We start from the raw sequence: 17,310 nt of genomic DNA, 5'->3' as shown, positions 1-17,310 counted from the left end.
CTAATTAGGAGTATTAAATCTAAACTAATTACAAAACTACTTATACAACCCCTAAGTTAAATCGTGAGACGAATCTATTAAGTCTAATTAGTTCATGATTTGACAATGTGGTGCTACAGTAACCATTCACTAATGATGGATTAATTAGGTTTAATAGATTCGTCGCAAATCATGATTTAGTTTAGGGATTCTGCAATTAGTTTTGTAATTAGCTTATGTTTAATCCTTCTAATTAGTATCCGAACATCCGATGTGACAGGGCTAAAGTTTAGCCCCTCCTCCCAAACACCCCCTAATACAATGTAACTTGAGGGTTGTTCCTGTAATGTGCACGAAATGTCTCCAAAGCCCCCTGTACTCTCTTCTCCCTTCTCGCACGGCCCTCCTCGCTTCTCCCCTCCTCTCCCTCTCCTTCTCCCCGCGACGCCGCCGCCTCCCACCTCGCCGTGCCCAGGATGTGGGGCAGCACTGAGGGCGGGACGCCGGAGGTCACCCTAGAGACCTCCATGGGCGCCATCACCGTCGAGGTACCATCCCAACGCCCACCTCAGGGGCTCTCTTCTACTCCTCGATTGATGCTGATGCTGATGCTTCTTTGTTTGCTGGGTCTGGGTGTCCTACTCGATCCCCAGATGTACTACAAGCACGCGCCCAAGACCTGCCGGAACTTCGTCGAGCTCGCGCGCCGCGGATACTACAACGACGTCATCTTCCACCGCATCATCAAGGTCTCTCCTTTGCTTCCCCCTTCTTTCTCTTGCTCTGGAGATCCTCTTGCTCAAGTAGTCTGATCCGAACCCGATGCGGTTGCTTAATGACCGGATGCTGTTCTTGCGCCTGTTTAGGATTTCATCGTGCAAGGTGGGGATCCTACTGGAACCGGCAGGGGTGGCGAGTCCATCTATGGGTGAGCAATCTGGACACTGCCCCTACTTTATTTTTAGTCAACGATTACATTGTATCTTTAGTCCAGTGAATTCTAGCAATACATGTATACCCAAATATTTGGTGGAGTACAATGAAGCATGGAGCTGTAAAGATTGGACACTCTTTTTCTACAATGTTTCAGTGGCTATGGTACATGATTTTCGCCTTCTAGCTGTATGTGTTATCCTAAAATTGACAATTACATTGTCACTTTGGTCGAACAAATGCTACCTTACAGCAGCAATGCATGTATAACCTGTATTTGGCAGAACATTACCATACATTATGTTGGGAAAGGTTAGCTACTCCGTTGCATAACATTATAGTGGCGTTGTTACACTGATTTTTGGTTGCTAGCCTCGAGAAAAACTAATTTGCTAGGCAGCCTGTAAGATATTTCTTCTCTAGGGCTGTCTGTAAGATGAATTTGTCTGTGCCATTCTTGCTCTTTAGTTGTCAACTTGTGGTCCTGTCTAAGATTGGTGCGCTTGCTGCTGTTGCTTTCTTTCGTCGTAGAGTAAAGTTTGAGGATGAGATAAAGTCGGAGTTGAAGCACACCGGGGCTGGAATTCTGTCCATGGCGAACGCTGGTCCAAATACAAATGGAAGCCAGTTCTTCATAACTCTTGCGCCTTGTCAGTCACTTGATGGTAAGGCTAGGCACTTTGGATCTTTGGTGCTACCATTTGCATCTATGCGTTTTGCTTATCTACTTTCTTTGAACTGTGTTGGCCATTTTCACTTGTGAGCTTTATAGCATAGCAATCTGGTATTTCAGTATTCAGCTTTATGAGGTTTTGCATCTTGGAATGTGATTTGTCAAAATGTGCTCACATCTGAATTAAGCGTGATAGATATATAGCACTCATGTCGAACTTTTCTTAATCTCACTGCTTGCTTGCAGTTTCATACAGCTAACATGATGTTGTAATGTTCCAGGAAAGCATACAATTTTTGGGAGGGTATGCAGAGGCATGGAAATTGTTAAGCGCCTTGGAAGTGTGCAGACTGACAAAAATGACAGGTAACGCTTGCATCTGAATTCCCATCAAAAAGTATTTTATTGTGCTGCATTGCCGCATTGGCATTATATTGTGTAGTGTGCATGAGGAGGTTATATACATGTGTTTATTTTGTGTCCATAGAATGGAAAGGGCACATCACACAGTTGCTTCATGACTAAAGAAGGAGAAATGATTTTGTTTTAGCTTATATAACCATTGATTAGGAGGTTACACAAGATTGTATTATCTGGTACTTGATGAATATACAGCATGTATATATAGTAGGCAAACCATATTCCCATTGATTCACTTGCAGGAACTCCAATTTCTCCATTTCAATCTAGTAGTGAAACTACTGTCTCCACCTGTTCTGATCTCTATTTATCCTCACTGAGCTTTCTTATCTTTGTTGGTTTCAGGCCCATCCATGAAGTGAAAATCCTTCGAGCCATCGTCAAAGATTGAGATTGAAGCTTGACGTGCTGAGTTTGGCTCTGTGAACTGTGCTTGTGCCAGTTTAGGTTTAATGATCCTGAAAGTGGTGCCATTCGGGAAAAAAGATTGAGAAACAGCCTGGTTATGGGTTGTACTACTGTTATATAAAATTCATCAAGTGGTGAATCTTATCTCTCGATCTGTCTGACTTGAAAACATACCTGATGAGTTAATCAGATCATCAAGTGGTGCATCCAACCAAACATATCCTCCTCTAGTAGAAAATAATATTGCGTTGAACATGCAGTTTCATTTGGACCTCAGAAGCAGTGCAGCCTTCTTCCACTTTTAGAAAGCCTGTTGTAGCCTTCTTTTCCTTTCTTTTCCCCGAAGCTTGACCTGGGATGGAAGAAGGCTCCAGCAGGTGAGAGAGAGCCGAGCTCTGACTTCCCAATGTATATGTTGTAGCCTTGCTATTTGTGTGTGCCATGTGCTGTTTGTCTCTTACCTTTGACTTTCATATTGCTTACCATGGCCATGCTTTGTGGGATCTTTTTGTCTATATAAATAACTCGTAATACGGTCATACCCCCTTCGCATTGTGACCTAATCAGAATTAGCTAGGGTTCCTATACCTTGCTGATCGAGTTGCTCGCACCTTGCCTAAATGGGATAGCAAAGCAATCTATAGGGTCAACACTTGTTTGAGATACCCTGCCGATTAGTGTCCAGGAGGTATTAGATCCTGAGATTCTTCTTCTTGATTTTATCATGAACAATTTTGAACTGATAAGATTTTTTTTTTCCATTCAGAACAGTGCGCTGTCACTCTCCTTGTGGAAAGAGTTTGTACTCAAAGCTCGTAAGATTGTAGAAATGAGAAGCCTTCTTAGCACCGGAAGAAGAATGCGGGTGCGTGCTTGCATTTCACTCTCCTTATTTTGGGAAAGAACGAGCTTTCACGCACTCTCCACCCTAAGACCAGGTTGACATTCAGTCGAGCCGAGCTAGCTAGTGCCATGCCCGGTCCAATTCGAATATAGCCTATATTTGAGCAGGTACATTGCTAATTTTAGCAAGGATGGAGCTAAATTATAAGTATTTGTCCTCCAACCATAGCACCTTCGAATTAATCCTTTTACACGAAATAATGATGAAAGTGAAAGTAGGGTGTTATATGTATGCGGGCTCATCCCTCGGAAAGGCTAGGCGATGCGGCTTTGCATGAGTCACTGAGTCAGTGTGCGGGCATATGGCGCATGTTGCGTATGGGTCTGGATGGGACACACGGCTTGCATATGGCGTCGGCACTAGACGTAAGGTCGTGCGCTAGGATGGAACATTTTTGGATATTTACCCAAGTGTGGGTGAGTTGGACTGACGGGGACATCGGATCTTTTGAGGAGGGAGGTGTATGTCGTACCTAGCCCAATTTGGATATAGCCCACGAGCAGCACATGCTCGCATGTTTAGTACCATTTTACTAGTTAAGTAAGGGTGGAGGCAACTTATAAGCATATGTCCTCGAGCCATAGCACCTTCGAGTTAACCTTTTTACATGAAACGAGGATAAAATTGTAAGTAGGGTATTATGCATACGCAGCTCTTCCCTCGGAAGGATTGAGTGGTTACTTATAACATAGAAGATCGAGTAGTGTTTGAGTAGTTTCATTTACATCGCCATCAACTGTTTTTTTTTCAGCATCCATACTTGCATCATCTCATGTATCCGTGTCTCCACCACCTGTATAACAACATGCTTGCATGTATCATTTTCGTGGAGTTTTAATTCATTGCAGCATCCATACTTGCATCATCTCATTTATCCGTGTCTCCACCACCTGTATAACAACATGCTTGCATGTATCATTTTCAGGGAGTCATTTTAATTCTTTGATTCATTTGTAACTAAGATATTTCTTGGATCTTTACAAAGCAATTGATTTTTGGGCACTACAACTTTCTTTGAGATTTCTTTATACACGAAAGCCATTTCAAGATCTTTCCACTTAATACCATCCTCACCAAACTTACGTGTTTAATGAACAATTGGTTACTTAGTTTCTTGTGATGTTGAAGTAGTCCAAATTTTTCTCCAAGATTGAGAGATCACCATGGGGCTCAAATTCAGAAATCCTCAAAGACAATACAGGTAGATACATAATAAATTAGGAACTAGTTCACTCCGACGAGGGCGCGTCAAAGCCGCGCATGTATTTCTAGTGAAAAATTAAATTCATCCCATCCTCAGAAACAACCAGAATTTATAATTATTTGCAGCATGTCACATTAATAATGTCCTGTTGAGCATGGATATTCTAGTTTGTTTCCTCATCAAGCGGAGTAAAAAAACCTCCCATCCTCATCAGGCCATCTCTAAGTTAAAAAAACCTGCATGTATCATGGATCGATTGTTAAGAGAGGCACTGCTCCACATCGATCGATTGTTAAGAGGTAGACAACAGCGTAAGTATATCTGGGCCAATAGTATCTGGGCGCCTACGGTTGATCGATGAAGTATGCAAGGAGTCCAACAATACGATCCAGAAGGTGATGCGGGAGGAGGGGGTCACTAGGAGTACGTACGACAGCAGCGTGTTTGTGCAGCAGTATGTGTGTTTGTGCCTCTCGGCAGTAGTTAGTATAGCAATTTAGCCAACAACCAGCGACGCATTATATATCTAATTGCATCAAAATTGATTTCGCTGGATGTATATCATTTTATATATACTTTTAGCACCTCTCTGAAAAAGTAGAAACATCAAAATTTATGAAAGAGTAAGGATTAATGCTAAATAATAATGAGTTTAAAAATCCAATGCCCATACACGTAATAATACTGATCCGAGCAAAAACTTCGGTTGATAATATGGAGGTAAGCTCATCATGATATCATCAACTGTCGCATTGAGCATTTAACCTAGCTTGGCTTTTTGATGGATCAATCCGCAAACAACTTCTTCCTTATAGGTATTTCTCCATTAGTCCTAAAAATTTAGTTTTCATTTGTGTTTAACCTCCTACCCCTATGGCATTTACATGCTCACTACATATAGCGTATAATATTATTATATGATAATAATATATATATGATCCTTACCCTATATGATAATAATATTATTATATGATAATAATATATATATATGACCCTTACCCGTAGCAACGCACGGGCAAATTTGCTAGCGACTTTTAGATTGGAAACGTGTGAGGTGCTAGAACTTTATATTTTGCAAAATCTAATAGAACGAAACCCGAACCTACAATTTGCTCCTGTTTAGGGGGGTTGCCGACGTCGAAGCTCCGGGCACCACCGCCACATAGGGGAGCTGAAACCCTAGATGTTGTGCATGCTTTGTTGTTTTGCCTAGTCGAGAGGAGAAGATGACGGGGGGAGAGAGAAAAGATCGAAGGGGTACACCCCATAACAAATGGCATAATTTCGAGGAAAAATTACCCTCCGCAGCTGGTGAAAATCTGACTAACCTGCCGTGAAAATTGAACCGAGCAAAAGCTGCTTTTGTTGTAGAATCCGGTAGGAATCCCATTCCTTTAGTTGTTGTAGAATCCGGTAGGAATACCATGTATTTAGTTGGCTTTTAGTTTTTTTTTAAGCAAAAGTAATTTTGGAAGCCAAACCAAAGGGACCGACGTTAAGACCAGATCATAACCATCCTGGGCCAACACATGAAATTTTTATACTCGGATACTTGTCGGACACCAGTACTCGGATATTTTTTTATTTTTTTTAGATAAATAAAATAATCCAGCCACATTTCCGGTTCATTTCCTCTCAGCTTTGAGCTAGCAGCGGATGCTGCTCGGTCCCTGCGAGTCAACTAGTGGGCAAACAGCCTCACAAACCACAAGGTACAGGAGACTGATACACGCAAAAATAGATTAGTAAACAGCATGGTGATATGGTGACTGCCTATTGAAATTTCCTCGGTTAATCGACTCTAGAAGTTGTTTCACTGTCATATTTCTACTACATATACAACCAGTGCCTTTGTTCTTTTGTTTCTAAATTACCATACCATGAACCTACACCGGGGGCAAAGCTCTACAAATCAAACTCTATAAGCTTTTCCCCCGTTGAATTATCTAGCATTTGCTACAAGTCACAGGTCACCGCAGATTCTCAACCGCCTGGCACATGCGTGCTCTTATATCCATTACCAGTGTCGATAAATCGGAGACACCCGGCGTTGGCACCCCAGCAGCAAGCTCTTAGGCACAGATATCACCCACATCAATTGCGCATCTCAAGCTACAGTAGATCAGTATTGGCTCCCATCAATGGAGCACATTGTCTTGGTCATTGGCTGCAATGACCGTTTGCTTCGAATTTCGCAGAAGCAGGTGAATCAGGTGAGCTCACACCATTGGCCATTACTGGGGGCTGCTTATCTCCCTCTACGGTTGCATTTGCTTTCTGTGCTTTCAGATCTGCGAGCTTCTCGGCAGTCTTGTCCGAGTCTTGCTTATTGGCAACAGGATGTTCCTGTAACAATTCTAAGCGCCTGAGAGATGGCACATCTCCATCACAATACCTGTGCCACATGTTCCTGTATGCAGCTTCCAGGCCGCGTGTGAATTTCTCCCCATCACAGACAGGTGACTTCATCATCAGCTCTCGGAGGCTCATTCTCAGTTCTTGCAAGGCATTTACATCTGATGCCAAATCCAATGCTAAGCTGACATACTCATCCTCTGTTTTGGCAACCAGTCTCCCCAACCCTGCAAGTGGGGAAAGAAGCAAAACGTCAATTCATAGTTCCATACATCCAATCAATCCTGTTTCACAGTGAAAAAAAATGTCCTGGTATGGTAGCTAGAAGATTTTACTACTAGTAGCTTCAGTTAACATTATCTATGTTCAGATAATACATGCCAGATATAACTAAAATGAAAAGGGAACTATGGAAAAGTGAATCTTTGATGCAGGTCATACACAACCATGCAGGGAAAGGAAGAGCACAATTGATGAACAAGTAGCGTAGAGTTACTAACCAACTTTGCTGAGTAGGCTAACACCAACATTATGAGCATGAACTGCACCAGCCATTGTAACACATGGAACCCCCATGTACAAAGATTCACATGTAGTGGTAGTTCCAGCGTACGGAAATGTATCCAGACTGAACAAACAAATAACACAAAATTCAGGTGATGTTTAGAGCAACACCAATAATGCTGTTTATGAACTCAGTCTACAATTGATGACTCAACTGCTCACCTGATGTCCATTAAGGAATATGCTTGCATGTGATCATGGTTCAGATGGATGAGTGGCAACAAATCAACTCGCAATGACTCCAAACCCAATTCCTCTAGTGTTGATAAAAATTTCTGTCTTATACTGTCACAGCAGAATGGCTTGCACTTAACAACAAGCCTGGAGTTTGGGACTGCACATAATATTTGGGCCCAAACTTGCAATACCTTCGGTGTAATCTATAAAGGAAAAAATTAATTGAGTGATTCAGTAGAAAGGTAAAGCTTTCAGCACATAATATTCGGGCCCAAACTTGCAATACCTTTGCCAGATTGTTAAAACTCCCAAAAGTGACAAAACCATTTGAAATTGCTGGTGTTGGACAAACAGGCCCAGCTTCCGGGGAGGGAGTGTAACAAAGAAAACTTTCAGGAAGGTGCACCAACTCTTCAACATGCCTGTAGACAATTGCTGCCATGAGCTTCTAAATATCTCAGAATAGAAAATTGCATGCCAGAAACTGTAGCTGCAAGATAATCATCTCTTACTTTTGTTTTGTTCCAGGTGGATCAGCCAATGAGTCTGTAATTCGGTAATCAATTGTTGGCAAACCTGTTGTATTAGGGTAGCCAATCCAGGTAACCTGTGAGGACATACAGATCATGGTTAAAACAAATCCTGCTCATCACATAAAGAACGAATGTTGCTCCTGTGAGAACAGTTCTGAAAATAAGGGAGGAAACAGAGATATGCATCATGGAGCAACAAAGTACCTGAATAGGAGCAGGTCGGCATGCCATTGTTCCTAACTTATTATTTGCTGTATGACCAGTAAGCTCCACAAGTATGTCCACTTTATCCTCCCTCACCAAGCTAGCAACCCTCTTTTCATCAATACCGTATATATCTCTCCACAATCCACCCTTTTTCAACACCTTATCCTTGAATCTAAGTGTCTTGGCATCTGCCTAAATAATCATGAATGAAAGTAAAAAACGAGCGAAATGAGTGCATGAAACCAAGGAGCTTGCATGCTCCAAACGGACTAAGCAATGCAGCCTTAGGTACTAGGTGAACCATAATAAACGAAACAAAATTTTCAGCAACTCAAATAACACCAGGTGTTACTTGTGTTGCTGAAGATAGTAAGTAGAATTACAGAATAAAGATCATGCAAGTAGGAGAATAACACTAAGGTGCCACTAACATGTGGCACTATACTCAACCCATTAGCCTCGCATTGGATGTTATTTCCTAATTTACTTAAATATAGAATTATTGAGCTAAATTTTCATGCACGAAAATAAGTCCCTGACAGTCACTAGATATCTTCTGCTTTGATAAAAAGGGTCATTTCCCATGCTTAATTAGACATATATTTCGGTCCCTACTACAGAAATCAATCTAATAAACTCACTCGAAGTGTGAGAACAATAGCCAAGAGGAAAAGTAACAGTTGTCTATACCTTCACAACACCAGAGTAGACAACCACCTTGCAATTTGTGTAGTCATGATGTGTAAGCGGAGCTTCAATGAAGTAGGACACAGAGTGAGTAAAGTAATCAGGAGACACGTAGCCAATGATCAATGGACGATCAGCAACTTTGGAGTTATCCCAACTAGTATGTTGTGGATACAATTTCATAAAGCGTTTCCCCCACTCCCTGTATAAGAAATAAAAGATAGTGAGCAATCCTGCTGATTTATAGGTCATGGCAATAAAAGGCCCTCCTAATGTGTGTGTGTGTGTGTGTGTGTCAAGTGTATTGTAAACAGTGAATAATAAGACCTGTGAGCTTCATAAAGCTTGTCATCTGATCCCTCATCAATATAGTTCATTGCAAGCAAACGGTTCTGTAAAATGATATCATGTAAGTTTATATCACATAAGGGCAAATGTAGGCTAGGTCAGCCATTGGAAAAAAAATACAACCCATAGATTTCACTAAAATTATAAAAAAACAAGCCAGATAATTCCTAGCAAAAGCAAAGCTTAAGTAATGAAAATTCATTCCAGAATGATAAAGAGGCGATATATGATTATTTGGATGTGCGCCATCTACCTATGGTTATTGACCAAACTGAGCAAGTTCATTTAAGAATTACTAGTGATGCCTTCTGAATTAAGTTATTTAATTATAACATAGAGCAGACACAAAACAAATTTTAATGAACATTATCAAGGCCAAAGAGGGGTACCTGACCAGCATTTCGTGAATCAGGATCGATCTGAAGGCATCTCTCATATGCCTGTATGGCTAAAGTAATACTTCCAGCATCTCTGTAAAGAACACCTAGGATGACAACAATGGTTATATGTCAGTTAATAACTCTGATAAATAATTTTAGAGAGTTGTCTTGTAATTTGGAGTTGAAAAACAAAAACAATATTACATAAAAGGTGGGCAGAAAGGCATATATATCTGTCACACCCGCATCTTACAAGGTGATTCTTGGCTGGAAATTATCAAACATGACACAATTTAAGCGTTTCGCATGGCATTGGTTGGTTATCCATTACCTAGATTATTATACGCTTCGGCGTATGTGGGATTTGCAATTATGGCCTTCTCAATCATACTTGCAGCAGCATCCATCTTACCCTGTTTGAATAAAACCATATTTCAGTAGGCTAAAAGTGTAAATTAACTAGAAAAATGAAATACAAACTTGATAGCAGAGGAACAGACCTGAACAGTATAGACAACTCCAAGGTTATTTAGTGACTGGGAGAAATTTGGCTTAATTGACAGTGCCATCTGAAAACATTAAAAAAAAAGAACTCATATTAGTCCAACCAAAAAAGACTGAAACGGAGTAAATTAGTTTCACTTACTTGATAACATTCAACAGCTTTGTCAAGGTTATCCCTATCCTTGTATATAACTCCCAAATTGTTGCACGCTTCCGCACAGCGAGGATTAAAGTGCAGAGCAAGCTCGTAAAAGACAATAGCCTTCACATGACTCAGGAAAATGTATTGTTAGCAAAATGTGAATGTTAATGTTAGAACAGAACTAATGAGATTATCTTGTGACTTACCATCTCAAAATTCAACATTTCACCATATGCAACGCCAAGATTATACATGGCATCAGCATAGTGCCAATTATAGAACAGAGCTTTCTTGTAATACGCCACACCTTGATTGATGTCACCTTCAATTTTTACCTGAGGATTTACAATGTCTTAATAAGTGAAAACACAAGCGATGGGAAACAATCAATCACCAATAAATGCATATTATCATACATAAGAACTTCAAAACTGAAATAATTGCTATACGTGAAATTAATGCTGCATAGGTGATAGGTGATGTTCCCATTAAGGGCAGTCGAAACTATTTCGACATTGACAACATTTTTGTGTGTAGGCAGAAAATCAAAGGTGTGTCGATAAGCAATTGCCAAGAGTTACATTTGCTTTAAGAAGGGAAACAGATTATGTTTTACACAAGGCTTGAGTAGTAGAGTTACAGTTCAAGTCTGTCAGGTATGAATTATTACCACTACAAACTTGAGAATTGCATCCAAAAAAAGAGAAAAAAATGGACCAGGATGAACAGAGCACACACAAGAAAATAAATATTCTGAGCTGGTTGAAATAGTAATAGAAAAGCTCTACACCGCACCTTTGTTCCCAAGTCAGTTAGTGCTATTGCCATATTATTCTTAGCAATCTCAAAGTTGGGGGAAATAGTCAAGCACCTGGAATACAGTAAGATCATGAGAGGAGCATTTCAACATGTTATTGTTTCAATTACTTAGGAACACCAGAATACTTGACAGGTTGATGACACAAAACCTCACTTTACCTCTCATAACAGGCAATTGCTGCTTCAAGCTCCCCCCTATTCTTATAGATAACTCCCATGTTGCAGTAGGCCTCGGCATACAATGGTCTCTCCAATGCTGCTTTCTCATAACAAGTAAGAGCCATATCAAATTGCATCATCTCTGAATAAACCACTCCAAGGTTGTAATAAGCAGGCTGCACCAGTTAGATGAAGGCATCGTCACGATATAAGAGTTGTTCATAGAAAGACAACTATAGCAATGCAGATACAAGCTGGTGTGATGATGGTACCGCATAGTGGTTGTCTACTTCCAGAGCTTCACAATATTTTTGAATTCCCTCCTCTGTATTACCAGCAAGCTTCAAGCTAGTTCCAAGATCAGTCAACACAATAGCAAGAAATTCCGAGGCAGGTTTGTAGGAAGGATCTGCTGTCCGGGCCTTTTGATATGCCTGTTCAGTTTTTTTTATTTTCCAATGAGACATTTAGCAAGGTAATACAAGAGGCAAATGAATACAGTGACAGCAGGAAATTCATAAACATACTAATGTTAAATCATTTAATTAGGCAAACATGGGAGACAAGAACAGAGTCAAGGTACAAACAAGATAAAATGGCATTACTAGATTTGCAGGGGTGTAAAACTGTAAGTTTATAATTGTCTATTTTCCTTTAAAGTCACATAGGCTCCATATGATGTTCCATCTAAGACGTCTTGTGTTCATAACAATAACATATTACAAACAAGGTGTATCTTTTTTCTGCCACATATTGCAGTTCACAAGAACCAGAAAGCCAACAGATAGAAAAGGAAATGTGCATAATGAGACTTGCAAATACCTCTGCAGCTTCAACCAAGTGACCCTCATCTTTGTAGATAATCCCACAATGCGTGAGAGCACACGCGTTTTCTGGCTCAATTTTCACAGCCTCTGTGAAGCACTCAATGGCCTGCCTTGGTAGGCTCTGCGCCTGAAGGCAAATCCCTTTCCCAATAAGGGCCTCCACATTGGTGCCCTCCTTCTCAAGCACAACGTTGTACAGCTGGATCGCATCAGCGAACTTATTGCGCGACCGGAGGATGTTCGCATACCGCAATGCCTCCTTCCCTTCCAGCTGCTGCTTTGCTGGAGAAGCACCCCCGTTGCAGTCAGGGGCAACACCGTTGCTCTCCTTCCCTTGAACAGAGTCCATCCCCGGCTGCCCCATGAAAGAGAGAGAGAGTCTTTATTGTCCTTATTATCTGTGAGAAATTGCAATAATCAATCAGTTCCTAGGTTTGCCAAGAAATCGAACAGGGAGCCACTAGTAGGGGGGAAACGGGACAAAAATTGGAGCAGGGACTGACCTGGCGTGGGGCCTGGGGGTTCAAACTGAACCCCCAATACTCTTGGAAAAGGAACTGCACCAAGAAGTCTTATTGTGTGAAGCAATGTCGATCTTGCGCGCCTAAGACGACGAAAAAGAAACCTAACTGGACAATCGAGGGATGGACTGGATTAGCAGGGAAGCAGGACCACGTAGGTCACCAAGACTATATATGAACAAAGAACGAGAAAGAAAGATTTGGTCTTGGTTGAGAAAACATAATCGTTGAACGTAGAAATCCATCAAGAAAGGTCGGAATTACTTACCAACGGTCCCCCAAAGTAGGAACCAATCTTCGCCCGGCCGGAAAGATTCTAACGGAACTCCACTAGAGCGAGAGCAGAGCAGCGCCCTGCCGAAGGCCTTGAACTGCCTCGCGGCAGCGGCGGCAGGCGGCGCGCCGCCCGGCGCTCGGCTGCGCTGCGCAGGGAGCCAAGACAAGCTCTGGACTCTCAGAGACGCCCCGCGCGCCCGGAGGCGGGAGTGGCAGGACGCTCTTGGCCGCCCTCTCGTAGCGCCAGCATCGAGGGGAGCGGTGATCGCCGCCGCGGCGAGGATTTCGGCGGCGGCGGCGGCGAGGGTTTCGGGAATGGAGGTGGGGGGTAAGGCGGGGGGAAGCGACGGCGTAGTACTGCTGACCCTTTTGTGTTTAGGCCCCTCCCTTTTCCGGAAAATTGCTGGCGCTTTGCCTTTACGCTTTGGCTCGTGCGCTCGCTTTGATTGATTTGGGGAGCCTTTTTGTACTGCCCGCCCGCCGCACAGTCGCAGCTGCCACCTCCCTCTGCATCGTGCAGCTTTCTTTTCCAGCCATCTTTTTCACTGCCACCCCTTCGGGTTTTGCATTATTTCTTTTTCTTTTAACGACCATACGCGGTAAACCAGAGAACTTTCTTTTGACTGGAAAAGCAAGAGAATTTTGCCACTATATATGCCAAGAATTCGGTCTAGTATCTTTTTTTCCTTCTGTGTCTCTACATTTTCTATATGTGACTAAGTGAAAATATAGTGGATTTTTACCGAGTTTTACGCAATATATCATTTGGTTTGGTGTTGTGGTCTAGAGTTGCTTTGAATTGAAGAACTACGTCAGTAGAGTTAACGTGGCGGTTGCTGGTACACTAGCATTTATACTTGCTTACCTCAAATGTTGTTGACTTCCTCAGTTATCACGTCAACACAGCCACTTTACTCTACTACCTAATATAGTCTTTGAATTGGATGATACCACTAGAGATATAACCCAACCACTAGTGTTACAACAACATCTACAATTTGCTTTACTACTGCCACGTTTGAATTGGATGATGCCACTAGATATAAACGCAAGCACTAGTGATATCCATAATGGGCTCTGATATTTTCTCCCTTGTCGCAATGTCACCTCCATATACTCACTTTCACTCTTTACTCCAAAAGAACATCCACTTAACATGGTCGTATGAGGAAAACTCTAATCCGATTACATTACTCCAAGATAGATCACTACATCATTGCAAATCGATCGGAAAACTCCTGATGCAGTTATAATCCAAGGTAATAGGTTATTGCAATCAGTCGCCCAAGAGGAATCAAGCTGTTAACCCAAGATGCATCGACGCCATAGGGAAAGTCTCCTTTGATCAAGTTACGTCAACTGATCAGGTTGTCTGACCATTGCATTGGCGTTATTTGGTTGAATACATTCAGAACGAACCTTGCTTGCTGCACGACTACCAAATATGCACAGGCTGCTGCAAAGAAGCAGCATCACAAGTCGTAGATGAAGCTTTCCACATTCAGAATGCAGCTGCTGATTTTGACCAAAAACAAGCAAAAAGCAATGCAGCAAAGGTGTAAACATCCACACTTAACACGTATCACAGGCACATCAACACAGATTTCCCAAGAAGCTTTGCTACCGGTGTAGGAATCTCAGATCTCACAATGGGAAAGCTTTCCAATTCAGGGAGCAAAAAGCTATTGAGGCAAGGTAACTTATGATAGGCAAACCATAGTAACGAACTAATGCGCAAAATCTCTGAAATGTTTCAGCCACATAGAGATACTCATCACAGGTAACATAACCATTAGCAAACTCTTGACAAAGATGACTGTTCTAAGGCAGAGGAGCTCCTCCTACAGAGAGCAAACAAAGCATTACAGCTCCCTGGATCCTTAGGTGTTGGTTGCCCTGGTGTAGATCTGCTGGCTTGAGTGCTGGGCGACCATCCGGATGAGGCCACGAGCCATCAGGTCCTTGATGGCCCTCCGGGCAAGGGAACCATTGATCTACAAGCAAATGGAAATAAAAAATTTAGTCATGCAGTGGCAAGAAAGATAATTGCTAAACAATATGCAAGTCAATTGCCTCACCAGACTGCATTCAAGTTCTATGCACTGTAATTATCATACTTAAAAGATAACAGGAACATATACGAGAGCTGGCATTTTAAAAGGAAACAAAAGATACACATCTATCAAGATAAAAAACAATACACAATGTTATGGCAATAACTACAAGATTGCGTTTATGGTAAACATCCTCTGTGACACCTAGTATACCCAGCAAGAACACAGATGCATAAACTAGCGTTTGTAAAAACAGCAGACATCTAATTCCACAGAAGCAAAACCTAATGAGCAATGCATGACAAAAAAGGCAGTATGCAAAGATCACCAAGATACTGAAACAAGACAAGCAATACCGCAAAAATATCTAATTCGCATACGGGTTCATACAGCAACTTAGATCAATGCAGCATGTGTGGAAAACCTCAGCTATTGAAAATCTGATACACTAGATATCTACAGGCACCACCTATGACTTGTTCATAACTGTCAAGCTTAGTGATTACGATATGGTTCACGGCATTGAAAATTCACAGAACATCCATAAGAGGCTGGCACATCAAGCCATTACTGCTATTCAATTGGCCATCAGATGAGCCAAGGAGCTGCAGGCATCAAATACGATTCGTTCTACAGTTACCCACTACTCATCTACCACTTGGTCCTCGGGATCTGGAAGGAGGGGTTTACCCTGAGGCGCTCGGAGAGGACGGAGGGGGTGATCTGCTTGTACTTGGGCGCCTCGGTGAGCAGCTTGTCGTAGGTGGCCTGGTCGAACAGCACCGAGTTGTTCACCTTCTCCTTTTGCTTTCCCTTGCTCCACTTCTGCCAAAACAAATAAGCGCATCCACCATGAGAACCCCAGAGATGTCAGCAGCCCTGACTATACGAAGAGACGAGCGAGTCGGAGAGACAGCCGCACCTTCTTCTTCTGCTTGCCACCGCCGGACTTGGCCGGCTTCGACGACGGCGGCGGGGCCTTGTCCTTCTTCGGGGCCTGCAACGGGACGCGCGAGCAGATTAGACACACGGGGAGATGGATCGGCTGCGACCAATGGCGCGGGGAAGAGGGAAACAACGCACCATCTCGGCTGCGGCGGCGGTGCGGCGACGGCGACGGCGGCGCGAGGGGAGGGAGCGAAGGGTAGGAGGAGTCTGCGGCGCCGGCGCTAGGGTTTTGTTGAGTGAGGTGGGACGGTGTTATATAGCGAGCTCGGTGCTGGTCGACCGTCCGATCTACATGGGCGCTCCTATACATCGTGCCGAAGACAGGAAGTCTTTCCGTCGCACGGCCCATAAGGCCCACGAAAGAATTCCTTCTTCCTCTCAACATCGTTTGCGTCGTACTCCATACGCTGACGGCAGAGATTTCTCAACAATGAGCTCGAGCTTTAGCTGCGAAACCTATGGAAACGGCAAGCAGTTATTAACATTTAATTAACTAGCAAGCATTCAATTACATTTTAGCATAATTTCCTCCTGCAACGCAACCAGTAACAAAGCATTGGCAGAACTTCATATAGGCTAAACTGGGTGCTAGGGATGGCAACGGGCAGGTTCGGTTCGGGTGGAGTGTCTGGACACCCAAAATCAAAATCCGAACCTAAAACCCGAATCCGCTCCGAACACCGATTCGGGTGAAAATCCATCCCCAAAACCGAAACCCGCGGATACCCGAAACCCGACGGATTAACCGAAACCCGAGAATACACGTTGCGGGCGGCGGCTGGGGCTTGCGCGGCCACAACAGGGAGGAGCGGGCGGCCACGGAGGGGAGGACACGTGGCGCGTGGCGGGGGGATGTGCTGAGCAGGGAGAGGATGACGGGCGAAGGAGGAGGACGATGGTCGACGCGACACAGGGCTTGCGCGAAGGAGAAGGACGACGGCCGGCGCGGCACGGGGCCTGTGCAAAGGAGGAGGGTGGGCGCAAGCGCGAGGGCTCGGTCGATGGGGGAAGGCCTGTGGTCGGCCAGCGCGGAGGAGGAGGGCGGGTCGCGGCTCCACTGGGGCTCGGTGGGCGGCGGGCGGGGCGGCGGAGGAGCAGGAGGCGGGCGGCGGGGCGAAGGAGTAGGAGGCCGAAGGCGGGCACGGCTGACCAGCTGGGTGCGGCCTACGACATGCCACATGCAGGAGATCGGGAGTCGCGGCCTCGCGGTCACGGGGCGGCGGGATGCGTGGGGTCGGGGGCGTCTGGGTGCGGGACGAAGGGCGTTATATACCTAGGGTTGCTAGGT

The 17,310-nt window shown here is 43.6% G+C and overlaps 3 protein-coding genes across 6 annotated transcripts; 1 reads left to right on the top strand and 2 right to left on the bottom strand.

Moving 5' to 3' along the window:
- Positions 1–360: 360 nt before the first annotated feature.
- On the top strand, positions 361–2,855 carry LOC101781654 (peptidyl-prolyl cis-trans isomerase CYP18-2). The gene is made up of 6 exons (XM_004974154.3): positions 361–527; positions 633–728; positions 846–907; positions 1,444–1,577; positions 1,867–1,951; positions 2,351–2,855. The coding sequence occupies exons 1-6, from the start codon at positions 456–458 to the stop codon at positions 2,394–2,396; spliced, it is 495 nt and encodes a 164-aa protein (XP_004974211.1). The 5' UTR covers positions 361–455; the 3' UTR covers positions 2,397–2,855.
- A 3,394-nt stretch (positions 2,856–6,249) lies between these two features.
- On the bottom strand, positions 6,250–13,416 carry LOC101781263 (probable UDP-N-acetylglucosamine--peptide N-acetylglucosaminyltransferase SPINDLY). Of its 4 annotated transcripts, none has more exons than XM_004974153.4 (19): positions 13,013–13,416; positions 12,727–12,852; positions 12,219–12,621; positions 11,669–11,830; positions 11,397–11,572; positions 11,214–11,289; positions 10,625–10,753; positions 10,419–10,538; positions 10,273–10,341; positions 10,104–10,185; positions 9,782–9,876; positions 9,372–9,436; positions 9,048–9,246; positions 8,355–8,549; positions 8,130–8,224; positions 7,904–8,039; positions 7,603–7,820; positions 7,377–7,504; positions 6,250–7,103 (listed from the first exon to the last, which is right to left on the bottom strand). In XM_004974153.4, the coding sequence occupies exons 3-19, from the start codon at positions 12,585–12,587 to the stop codon at positions 6,682–6,684; spliced, it is 2,736 nt and encodes a 911-aa protein (XP_004974210.1). In that variant the 5' UTR covers positions 12,588–12,621; positions 12,727–12,852; positions 13,013–13,416; the 3' UTR covers positions 6,250–6,681. The 4 variants fall into 4 exon arrangements, with proteins under 4 accessions (XP_004974210.1, XP_012702545.1, XP_022683312.1 ...); XM_012847091.3 differs by having other exon boundaries at positions 6,682–7,103; positions 12,219–12,578; XM_022827577.1 differs by having other exon boundaries at positions 6,682–7,103; positions 12,727–12,848.
- Positions 13,417–14,623: 1,207 nt separating this feature from the next.
- LOC101780855 (40S ribosomal protein S25-4) lies at positions 14,624–16,314 on the bottom strand. Its single transcript, XM_004974152.4, has 4 exons — positions 16,158–16,314; positions 15,997–16,071; positions 15,765–15,899; positions 14,624–15,014 (listed from the first exon to the last, which is right to left on the bottom strand). The coding sequence occupies exons 1-4, from the start codon at positions 16,158–16,160 to the stop codon at positions 14,901–14,903; spliced, it is 327 nt and encodes a 108-aa protein (XP_004974209.1). The 5' UTR covers positions 16,161–16,314; the 3' UTR covers positions 14,624–14,900.
- Positions 16,315–17,310: the final 996 nt, after the last annotated feature.

This window comes from Setaria italica, chromosome VI (assembly GCF_000263155.2).
Source record: "Setaria italica strain Yugu1 chromosome VI, Setaria_italica_v2.0, whole genome shotgun sequence".
NCBI classification, from domain to species: domain Eukaryota; kingdom Viridiplantae; phylum Streptophyta; class Magnoliopsida; order Poales; family Poaceae; genus Setaria; species Setaria italica.
The sequence above is the reverse complement of the archived record's forward strand: the minus strand, read 5'-3'. Positions and strand labels throughout refer to the sequence as shown.

What these genes read in the sequence shown, in the direction of transcription:
- LOC101781654 (XM_004974154.3), top strand. Translation starts at nt 456, where the DNA reads ATGTGGGGCAGCACTGAGGGCGGGACGCCGGAGGTCACCCTAGAGACC. An exon ending in GGTGGCGAGTCCATCTATGG is followed by an intron (nt 908 to 1,443) that starts GTGAGCAATCTG and finishes CTTTCGTCGTAG; the next exon opens with AGTAAAGTTTGAGGATGAGA. An exon ending in GCCTTGTCAGTCACTTGATG is followed by an intron (nt 1,578 to 1,866) that starts GTAAGGCTAGGC and finishes GTAATGTTCCAG; the next exon opens with GAAAGCATACAATTTTTGGG.
- LOC101781263 (XM_004974153.4), bottom strand. Translation starts at nt 12,587, where the DNA reads ATGGGGCAGCCGGGGATGGACTCTGTTCAAGGGAAGGAGAGCAACGGT. An exon ending in GTTTTAACAATCTGGCAAAG is followed by an intron (nt 7,821 to 7,903) that starts GTATTGCAAGTT and finishes TTTCCTTTATAG; the next exon opens with ATTACACCGAAGGTATTGCA. An exon ending in TAGCCTACTCAGCAAAGTTG is followed by an intron (nt 7,104 to 7,376) that starts GTTAGTAACTCT and finishes CCCCACTTGCAG; the next exon opens with GGTTGGGGAGACTGGTTGCC.
- LOC101780855 (XM_004974152.4), bottom strand. An exon ending in GTGGCAAGCAGAAGAAGAAG is followed by an intron (nt 15,900 to 15,996) that starts GTGCGGCTGTCT and finishes TTGTTTTGGCAG; the next exon opens with AAGTGGAGCAAGGGAAAGCA. An exon ending in TCCTCTCCGAGCGCCTCAGG is followed by an intron (nt 15,015 to 15,764) that starts GTAAACCCCTCC and finishes ATTTGCTTGTAG; the next exon opens with ATCAATGGTTCCCTTGCCCG.